This window comes from Trifolium pratense, linkage group LG1, assembly GCF_020283565.1.
Source record: "Trifolium pratense cultivar HEN17-A07 linkage group LG1, ARS_RC_1.1, whole genome shotgun sequence".
NCBI lineage: Eukaryota > Viridiplantae > Streptophyta > Magnoliopsida > Fabales > Fabaceae > Trifolium > Trifolium pratense.
The window spans coordinates 13,858,155-13,868,931 of NC_060059.1; the positions used below are offsets into that span (position 1 = coordinate 13,858,155).

Sequence of the window (10,777 nt, forward strand, 5' to 3'; positions counted from 1 at the left end):
ATAGGATAAATCATTAACATTTATTTCTTCCATCATTTGAAACATCATAGAATTAGGAACTATGCCAGCCTTTGATGTATAATCATTTATTTGTTCTCATAAATATGTTTCTCTCCATACTTCTTCAGCTGCTAAACAACCAAAAAAACAGTGCCACTCATTCTCTTCCTAACTATCACAATTGAGACATTTATTATCACAAGTCACACCTTTTCTCACTAGCCTACTTCTAACACGCAAGCAGCCTCCCAGCAAACGCTACATAAATATTTTTACTTTGTTTGTGACGTGTATTTGCCAAAGTTGCCTCCAATTACCTTGTTCTTTGAGATGATTATTGTCAACAATATTCTCCATAGGCTGGTAATAGGCTGACCAAACCGTGTAAGTGCCTTTTTTTACTATACCTCCATATTGACTCATCATCTTGAATAAGCAATTTGAGTGGTATTTTGGAAATTGTAGCCACGTCTCTTTCATTAAAAATTTGCTGCACGAGATCATGATTCCACATACCCGTGTTGTTATTTACAAGTTCAGCTACTCTCATGAAAAGAACAGAGATCTATACACTTATATTCTTTTTTTTTTTAACAGAGATACACACTTATATTCTAAATAAGTATGCTTTTTTCCATATAAATAACATACTACAGTTTTTTTTTGTGACTAATGCAAAAAAATTAATTAAAGATAAGGGAATAATTGATCTATAATAGAAAAAAGATCGTGACTAAGCCACTAGATTTGGTCTAGCGGTGATGGATTTTGGTAATATGCTAGAGATTTTGGGTTCGATCCTCAGCTCATTGTAAACAAAAATAAAAATAAATAGTGCCTGAAAACTGAAGTGTATCTTTGCAAGCTCTTTGGCTTCTCCTTTTCTTCTCCAATTTTTCTTTCGATTACTCCTTATTTTTCTTTTTTAATTTTTATGCCTTTATTTATACTAGTAAATTTAGATTTTAGTCATTAATTTAGGTGAATCAATCAAATTAGTTTCTTGTTTAAAAAAAATAAAATAAAATCAGTTTCTGATTAAAATCACTGTAATTAAATCAAGCCAAACAATTTATTGATTGATGGTCAACCCCCTTAAATGGTAGATACTTAGGCCGGAGAGGTCATCCTCCTATATCACGGTAACCCCAAAGTAATAATAGACTAATAATCATAACATCATAAGCAGCTAATGCAACAATCACAATTTCATGTATACATGGAATGATCAGCCACTAATTGATAAAAAGGGCTTTTACTTAATAAGCACTCCACATGCATATTTATTTATTTATTTATTTATTCATTCCTTCAACCCTTAATATTTTACACTAGAAAAGGTAGACAACCATATAGATATAGGTGCACAAGATCCATACACTTGAAAGGTATACACTAATCTTTAATATAAGCAACCATATATATTACTTAATATTCATACTAGCTTAGTAAAGTTGCTAATTAATTTTCAGACTGTGGTGCCTTTAAACATCTTCTCAGCCTCCCTACTGTCAATGACTGCATCATGGTATCCATAACCATAACGTCCTGAATCATCCCTCCTGTAATAATCATCATCATCATCATCTCTACCATCATCAACGAATGTGACACGCGTTGTTGAATCGCGTGGTCGTGATTGAGGCTGGTTGAAATTTCCATGAGGTCTTGTGATACCGGAGCCTGTCCTGTCGGTAAAGCGAGGAGAAGAATTACCTGGTACACCCCAATTGTCTAAAGGGGTTGGAGTTGGACTATCGTAGTAGTGATTGCGCTTTGCAGCTTCCATCTTCAACAAGTCCATAGCCTTCTCAATATCATGAATTGGCTCGCTTAACAGAACCCCTTTTCTTGGTGCTTTAGTCCAATCTGAACTAATTTTTGGTCCATTGGAATTGGATCTGTTGTTGTAATAATTGACATTATCACTATCATCATATTTAGGATTGCTACTACTTCCAAACGGCTTGTTGTCGCGGTTAGCTATACCATAGCTGTTACCATAGTTGCCATTCCTAGTGGGCTTGTATCCTTCTTTTTTGTTGTAGTCACTACCATATCCATTAGGACCATCATAGTTGTCATTCTTAATGCTACTTACAATCGGCTTGCGTCCTTCTTTGTCACCACCATATCCATTATTATAGCCATCAGGAGGACTACTCCTTATGCTACCTACTCCAATTGGTTTGCGTCCTTCTTTATAAGGATTTGGATCTCCTAAAGCTACTGCACGACGGTCACCACCATAGTTGTCATTTCTAATTGGACTAATTCCAATGGGCTTGCGCCCTTCTTTTTCGTCACCATATCCATTATAGCCATCAGGAGGACTACTCCTTATGCTACTACCTCCACCAATCGATTTACGCCCTTCTTTGTCGTCACCATATCCTTTATAGCCATCAGGAGGACTACTCCTTATGCTACCTCCACCAATGGGTTTACGCCCTTCTTTGTAGGGATATGGATCTCCTACGAATCCTGCACGAGGGTCACCATCATAGTTGTCATTCCTAATTGGACTAACTCCAATTGGTTTGCGTCCTTTGTCACCGCCATATCCATTATTATAGCCATCGGGACTACCTCCTCCAATCGGTTTACGCCCTTCTTTGTGGGGATATGGATCTCTTACAACTCCTGCAGGATGGTGACCACCATACCTATTTGGACCATCATAGTTATCATTCCTAATTGGACTAATTCCAATTGGCTTCCGTCTTTCTTTGTCACCACCATATCCGTTATTATTATAGCCATCACTAGTACTCTTTAGGCCAACTCCTCCAATTGGTTTATGCTCTTCTTTGTGGGGGGGATATGGATCCCTTACGGCTGTTGGACGACGGTCACCACCATAGGCATTAGTACCATCATAGTTGTCATTCTTATTCGGATGACTAATTCCAATCGGCTTGCGTCCTTCTTTGTAGGGACTTTGATCTTCTACGGCTGTTGCACGATATTGGTCACCACCATATTTATCATTTCTAATTGGACTAATTCCAATTGGCTTTCGTCCATCAGCCGTTGGCTGTGGACTATGGCGATCCCTATCAGCTACAGGACCGAACCTTTGAGGATTACGGCTAGCTTCATGATTCTGCACCTTGGTGGGGAACCGATCATCAACTTTACGCGGGGAGTTATAAACCGGGCTTGTTTGACGATACCTCTCATCATCATCAGATTCATCCTCTGAAGAGGCATATTTTTCTGTTGCTGGTTCATCATAAGGCCTGCTAGTAACCGGAACTATTGTTTTTTTGGTAACAGCGCCTTCGGAGTAATTATTACCGTTACTTTTGGGAATGAAAGGAGCAAACGGTTTTATGACAGCAGGCTCACGCGTTCCATTTCTTGTGGTACTGTAAGTCGAGACACTACGGTACACATAACCATACTCTCCCATCACTTTTCTCTCCTTTGTTATAGATCAAATTCTTTTAATTACAAATCTAACTTAACTTCTTCTTATATATAGGAAAAAAAAAAATACAGTAATTATGAAACTTAACATATGATTGATGAACCATATGTTTCCACGGTTCAACTAAGAGACAGAAGATTCAAATTTATTGTGCATCAAAGAATCATATGCTAATTTATGCAAAATCAAGTGGATATGGATTACATTCATGGTCAAGAAGAATCTCAAGATAAATGTTGTCTGTGAAAGTATAGAGAATCATATTCTGTCAACAATAATATGTGAACGGATAATATTAACTAGAATGGAAGCTAACCAAAAATGATTAAATTCTAGTGACTTTTTAAAGTGACATACATCGTTTTCAATTGGATATAAATGCATATGTTCGGTTGATGTTGGAGTCCAACGAAAAGAGAACAAAGTAAAGAAAATATCATAAGAATCTATACAAAGCTAAGGTGCAAGGAAGGAATATGAAGCTTTTTTTTTTTGACAAAGAATATGAAGCATGTTAGTTGGTTGGAATTGGCACATAGGGGCAGCAGGGGTAGAGCCAGATGCGTGCACGGATCTGGATTCGCGGCATTTATAAAATCACACAGTTTTCCACAGTAGTTAATGTTAGCCGTTGATTGGAGATCAGATGGTTTAAATTATATATATCATCAAATCAATTACAAATCATCATGTCCATCAATTCTAGATTGGACGGTAATTGCATCATGCGGTTACTGCGTCAAATCCATTTCCCGCGTGCACTAATAGAAGAGGAACAGTAGAGGTGTGACATCGAACAAATGTGTGATGTCAGTGTAAATATTGGGTTTACATGTGAGTGGTTAGTCCCACGTCAACTATGAATGAGCTAAATGATATATAAGAGACATGAACCAAGTACCTCATTATGAGAAGATGCCGCGTTTTCATCTCTTGTACCCTGGAACATTGACATGTTGTTTCCGTCGGTCCTCGGACTCCCCCAACAGATACAAGGCGGAAAACAACAGGGTAGCTACATAAAGCAAGAGATACCATTATTAGCTATGCCATATAGCCTCCCGTGAAACACCTTGCAATATCAATGATTTTAAATATAAGAAAAAAAATAATACTCTTTTTAGATTCATTGAATAATTGATGTATTTAGTCTAAAATATAGACTAAATAAATCAATCATTAAACGAACTTAAAAAAGAAACTTTGCTTATATTTAAAGTCGGAAAAAGTATTCTGCTTAATCCAAAATAGAAATATTCATTCTTACAAATATCCATTGTGGTAAATTCTAATATGGACCACTTCATCAAGTGGTCCATGGTGGACCAGTCACAAATAACATTATAACGAATACGAATTTTACAAAATCTACCGTTAAATTGAAAGTTTATATCATATAGATCATCCATAGAAAAATTTAGAAAAATTGAAAATCATTTGATATGTTATTGAGACACATCAAGATTAACGGTTTATTAAAAAACGTAAATCTTGATGGTTCTCAATAACACATCCAATGATTTTCAAAAAAATTTAAAAAATTTATGAATGATCTATACGATATAAACTTTTAATCCAATAATGAATTTTGTAAAATTCATATTCGATATATCACTTGTCCATATAGAACCACTTATGAAGGTGGTACACCGTAGCATTAGCCATCAATTGTTGGCCTGTTTGGAAAATAATTGAGAAATTATATAGGGTAAGGGCTAAGGGGTAGAGAGGTATAGGTATTAGGTGGTAGACTAGTATAGTAGTTAGGTCAATATTGTCACAGTATTCCAGTTTCCAAATTAAACGACAAAGTCTTCTTATCATACTAATTTTACCATGTTCCCTATTCATAATCTTCTATCAACCTTTTTTTTTTTTGAAACAATCTTCTACCAACCTTAGATCTTTCTATTGTGACAATAATTTGAATGAGAAGTTGAACATGAATATGATAATTATTGATAATTCTCAAACATGTGTTGACATTTAACACACTAATAAACTTTAATGACACCAATCTTCAATGAATTTTGGACAGTTAACTTGTATCTAACCAAACTCTTCACAATAATAACATCCGACAATACATATATCTTTTAGTTGAACCTTTTACTATATTGATCACTGTAATTATTTTGGAGCCTTATTTTTTGCCCACCTTTAGTTACTAGTCTTCGGAAGATTTACCAACACTCATCATTTGTTGACTTTCTTTCAATGATTTCACCAACTCATCTAGCTGTAGGGTACTTTTTCCAACTAGCATTGACTGCACAAGTGGTTTATAAGATTTTAGCAGCGAAACCAACAAAAGTAACACTTGCTCTTCATCTTTGATATCTCCCCATGCATTCATAAGTTTAGATAACAACTCATTAAACTTATTAATATGATCAAACACATTACTTTTTAGTGAGTACAAATTTATTTTCATCATCAATCGGTTGGTTAATGTTGTCGATGCAAATTTGGACAAGTTTCTTTTACAAATGATCATTTTTGGTAAATAAAAATTCTACTTCACCATTGTTGAAGAAATAAAGGAATGCAAATTAATTCAAATACTTCTTTCAATACGTTAACTCGATTACAAAAAAACAAATGCAAATTATAACCTAATTTATCATCTTAATTATATCCAAAAGTTGTGTACCACGGCAAATATGTCACAAAAGTTTCATCCCTCGACAAGAATTTTTGAATTTAATAATCTCAATGGGCCATAAGAAATGAAATGAAAATCAAGTTGCATAAACAAAAAGGTCCATATGCTCAATTCAATAAATGGAGCTATAGGTAACAATAATGAATACGATAAGGAATGTATCTCAATCAACCAACCTCAATAGGCAAAAACCAAAACAATTTGTTTGGTAAATTAAGGTAAATGGTTTGTAGTTTTGGAACATTTCAACCACTTGATGAAGTTTTGAAGGGTAGCTTCGTCAGCTCTATAGTAATTTTGTGTGAATTGAAGCAATTGTGACCATGTGAATTCAGGATATTGTTTTGTCCCATCTCTACTCACAATATCTTGTGGGGGTCTTAACATTTTGTCATCTTTAGGGCACAGAAAGAATGCCAAGGACCTCCTTTCTTTGTATCTATTAACCACTGCCCTATGCAAGCAACTCTTGTATCTCCCATTTGATAATGCCTAAGTAACCAAACAACAAATAATAACTTAGCAATTTAGTTCATATCTTTATCCTATCTACAATATCACTCGTTTTCAAAGAATTAATTAAGGCATCAAACGGTGTTTTTATCCATAGAAAGATTAGATTAGATTAGACCATATTTGGTCTGTTAATTTCAAGATTAGATTAGGCCATTTGGTTTGTTAATTTGCAAAAAAATTTGAACGTTGACATAGAAAACAATTTTTTATCAATTATTAATTAATATCCATTTCAAAGTGTTTGACAATTTGTTTAAAGAATACAATAACTTAAGTATTTATCCCCTAACATCAAACATTTAAGGATTAAAGAAAAAATGGTAACTGACTACATTGAAGCTTTTTTCTTTCAATATTTATAATAGTCACTTTTATAACCATTTTTAACAAAACACAATATAATTAAACTGAAAACAGGTCCAAGAGAATATTTATCAACAGCAACTATACACCTAATCATATATATATATATATATTTTTTGGTGATAAACTATCATATACTTTTGTAGAAAAAACCTCAAATTTTCAATGGCCGATGACTGTTAAAATATGTCATGCACACGTATACATAGACACGCATCAATATTGTTACATATTTTCAAAACATTTTAGGAAATTATATATGTAAATGTCTTTCAAATTATACATGGACCTTAATTATTTCTTTACTCATATTTTTTATGATTCGTAATAAATACACCATGCAACATGATCACGATAAACATGCATATAGTTAATTGTCTAATTATTAATAACCGATTTTCCTATTCATTTTAATGATCCAACTAAGTGGAAACAGATTTCCTACCGTTACAGTAGGACACAATTTTTAATCTTATCTATCTAATATGATCTCAATGGTTCAAATTAAAAACTGCGTGAAGCTGTTACAGCAGAAAATCAGGATCCCAACTCTGTTACTCTGTTTCTTTTTATTTCATGTATTTCTTTCTACCATAGATAAGTAAACAAACAAAAGTAGAAAGTTATTAAGACATGTGTGTAAAGTAACATAGCATCTAACAATAATGCGCGGTCATACATACATGTACTATGCTTCACCATTATTGGTGTAATTTGATCATCAAAGTAAAAGTGATATGCACATCAGTCAGTTTATAAGAAGCAAAATCTTTGATCAGATCAGCATCAGTTGATTGATTGCAAGGGGATCATAATATGTCAGTCAGAGTACGCACAGCCACAAAGTAAAAGATACAAATATTGTCTAGATATCGGTATCCGATACGGGTATTAATACAGAATACAGAGTTTTTGAAAAATTTAAGGTACCGTTATACGGGTATTAAAAAAATTATTTTTTAAGTAAATTATTATCATTATGTTTTGAATATTTACATTTTTCTGTCTACTGTTTCAATTATTTTCATCAAAGTGAGAGAGTTAATTATAATAAAAAATTAAAATATTTTAAAAAAATTTCAACCGCCAATACGTTTTGTTATATCACCATCCCAAATCAACCAAATTAAAATAGATACGGATCGGTACATACCATACAAATATAGTACGTGTACCCGGTACTGATACACAGACATGTGGTATGAGTATTTAATGATGCATATATGATGCAGTAATATTTAGAGAAGGGCCTACATACCGTAAAAGTATCACCAATGTTAACAACAAAGGCATCAGAACGAGGTGTAACCGTTTGCCATCTCTTGTCAGCAAAGACATCAAGACCTCCAACTTGATCTTGATGAAGTATTGTCAATGTTGTTGGGTCACAATGTGGTCCTGTCCCTAAGGCAACACTTGGTTCTTGGCATGATGGATAATAGTTGCATCTCATGATAGAACAACCATCTTCAAATAAGTACTTATAATGTGACATATCTACTCCTAAGCTTATTGCCAATATCTCCATCACCTTCATCCCTAATTTCTTCATTGCTTCACAGTACTTCTGGAATGCCTCACTGCATAAATTATAGTGCACAAGTACAATAATTTTAAGTTCACAAGTACAAATTATATATAACTCATGTTTTGTGTGTGTCTATATATACCAATATTATATTGAAAAAATTCAAGTCCCAGATAAAATAAATATTAAATCTGACTTGAGTTTAATTATAATAAAAATGACGAGTTAGGTACAATATAAAAATAAGGTATCATAGTCTATATGAAAAAAATAGTGAAATTTTTATGAATCAGAGTGAAGTTAGACTCGCTATAATTAGACAAAACACCTAAAACTAGACATATGAAACGTGATTTAGTGATGTGACTAAGTGGATCTTGAATACATTTTTTTTTTGTTTGTTAAAATCTTGAATAAATACTAATATCCACATAATTAGAAATTTTGTGGTGAAAAATATCTCACACTTAGAAACAATTTTTGTCAATTTTTTTAATTTCATGACATATCTTAGTAAAATATTAATTTATTTTTCATATAATAAGAAAATTTTGAAACTAGTCCACATGAGCATTGCTCAATTTATAAAGATATTGCATTTTATATATATGACAAAAATTCGAATCTCAGAGATCTACCATTTATTAACCTCAATATGTGAATTTCTAGCCGAAAAAAAACTTTTGAAACCAAAATAAAGCACATTAATCTTAATTAACTATAGCATATATATAGTCTTACCCAGCTTGTTGAAAATCTTCCCCTAAGGTGGAATCAAAGTAGTTAGTAACAACAGGCTCAAAGGTATCATTATCATGAAATGGAAAAGAAAGTGTTTCCTTCCAAGGCAATTTAGAGGAGAATCTATCAGCATGAGCACCAGAATAGCCCCACATTGAACCCTTCACTTTACGGACACTAAGTTTTCTATCAATTGGAAGCTTAAAAAAACCATCCATTTGATCATAAGCATCACTAATGAGACTCAAATCAACACCATGATTAATGACTTGAAAAATCCCATGTGTTGAACAAGCTTTAGATATGAGTTTTGCAACATTTTGTGTGTCCTCTTTGTTACCTTTAAGGAAACCATCAAGGTCTATCAATGGTGCTTGAAATTCTTCATTTGCATTCACTAAATACTCTTTTGGCCAAACAAAGTTCATTGGAACATTACGTTGTTTTTGTAACCAAGAAGGGTCATAGAAATGATTTTGATGAACTTTGTTTTGATTGTTTAGACTAGACACTAAGCAAAGACCAGAATCCATGATGACACAAATGTTAATGTGTTTGGAAAAATAAATTAATTGTATAGTTTGAGAAAGTTAAGGAATGTGGAAGTTAATGATTAATATAATATACACATATGAAGATTGGTGGGGTTATTTATAGGCACATATCAATATATCATGTAAGGCCAAAATATGGCATGTATTTTGTAGGTTGAAGGATGGAATATAATGTAAGTATTAATAAAATTGCAACAAAACAAAATAATGCTTTGAAAAGTGGAATCAAATTTATAAAATAAAAATGAGAATGAGAATGAATTGAAGGTCATGCCTCATGCGTGAGGACTTTGTGCCTGAATTTGCACGCTTTTTTGAGTTAACACAATTTGGGACGAATTTCATTATGAATCATGATGATAATCATAGGGATGAATTGGATTGACTAGTGGACCTTTTTCATAAAAATTGTATTAAAAAACTATGAATGTCGTATTAATAAAATGTTGACTTTATAAGAAATACTAAAAGTAAGGTTTAAAAATAAGTTGACTTTTATTAACGAAAAAAAAATTGACTTAAATTTTAGTATGTGTTTTTCTTTAGTAATAAACTACTATGTGCTTTGGAATATGAGAATGCATGATGGAGTGGAAAATTACAGCAATTTTTTTAAGACTAACATGAGTAACAACAATCTCCTCGGAAAAAGTAATAACAACCAAGATGGACTAATAAAAAACTAGACATTTTCAAACTAATTAGTCTTAAACTGCTCGATCGATTATGGGTAAATCATTATGTATTTGTCAAACATTACTCAGTTAAATCTTTCTGTTAAACTTCGTTTGTTGACGTCGTTACCAGCGCTAACATGGTCAGGCAAGTGCCTTTCTCTTTAAAAATCTCAATCTTCTTATAACCATCTTCTTCCCCAATTTTCTTTCCCAATAGAGGGTGACTGATTCTAAATTTAAGAAAATGAGAATAATAGTACTTGCAATTAATGATAACCAAAACTTCTAAATAACAAATAA

At 32.9% G+C, this 10,777-nt stretch overlaps 2 protein-coding genes across 2 annotated transcripts; both read right to left on the minus strand.

The window, feature by feature from the left end:
• Window positions 1-1,053: 1,053 nt before the first annotated feature.
• LOC123921452 (RNA-binding motif protein, X-linked-like-3) lies at window positions 1,054-3,554 on the minus strand. Its single transcript, XM_045974011.1, has 2 exons — window positions 2,980-3,554; window positions 1,054-2,877 (listed from the first exon to the last, which is right to left on the minus strand). Exons 1-2 carry the CDS (start codon window positions 3,413-3,415, stop codon window positions 1,469-1,471), a joined length of 1,845 nt encoding a protein of 614 aa, XP_045829967.1. The 5' UTR covers window positions 3,416-3,554; the 3' UTR covers window positions 1,054-1,468.
• A 2,579-nt stretch (window positions 3,555-6,133) lies between these two features.
• LOC123885336 (gibberellin 20 oxidase 1-D-like) lies at window positions 6,134-9,851 on the minus strand. The gene is made up of 3 exons (XM_045934613.1): window positions 9,247-9,851; window positions 8,236-8,557; window positions 6,134-6,590 (listed from the first exon to the last, which is right to left on the minus strand). Exons 1-3 carry the CDS (start codon window positions 9,777-9,779, stop codon window positions 6,312-6,314), a joined length of 1,134 nt encoding a protein of 377 aa, XP_045790569.1. The 5' UTR covers window positions 9,780-9,851; the 3' UTR covers window positions 6,134-6,311.
• Between the last annotated feature and the right edge of the window lie 926 nt (window positions 9,852-10,777).

What these genes read in the sequence shown, in the direction of transcription:
- LOC123921452 (XM_045974011.1), bottom strand. Translation starts at nt 3,415, where the DNA reads ATGGGAGAGTATGGTTATGTGTACCGTAGTGTCTCGACTTACAGTACC. An exon ending in AATTAGAAATGATAAATATG is followed by an intron (nt 2,878 to 2,979) that starts GTGGTGACCAAT and finishes ATGACAACTATG; the next exon opens with ATGGTACTAATGCCTATGGT.
- LOC123885336 (XM_045934613.1), bottom strand. Translation starts at nt 9,779, where the DNA reads ATGGATTCTGGTCTTTGCTTAGTGTCTAGTCTAAACAATCAAAACAAA. An exon ending in GAAGATTTTCAACAAGCTGG is followed by an intron (nt 8,558 to 9,246) that starts GTAAGACTATAT and finishes TAATTTATGCAG; the next exon opens with TGAGGCATTCCAGAAGTACT. An exon ending in ACATTGGTGATACTTTTACG is followed by an intron (nt 6,591 to 8,235) that starts GTATGTAGGCCC and finishes TTGGTTACTTAG; the next exon opens with GCATTATCAAATGGGAGATA.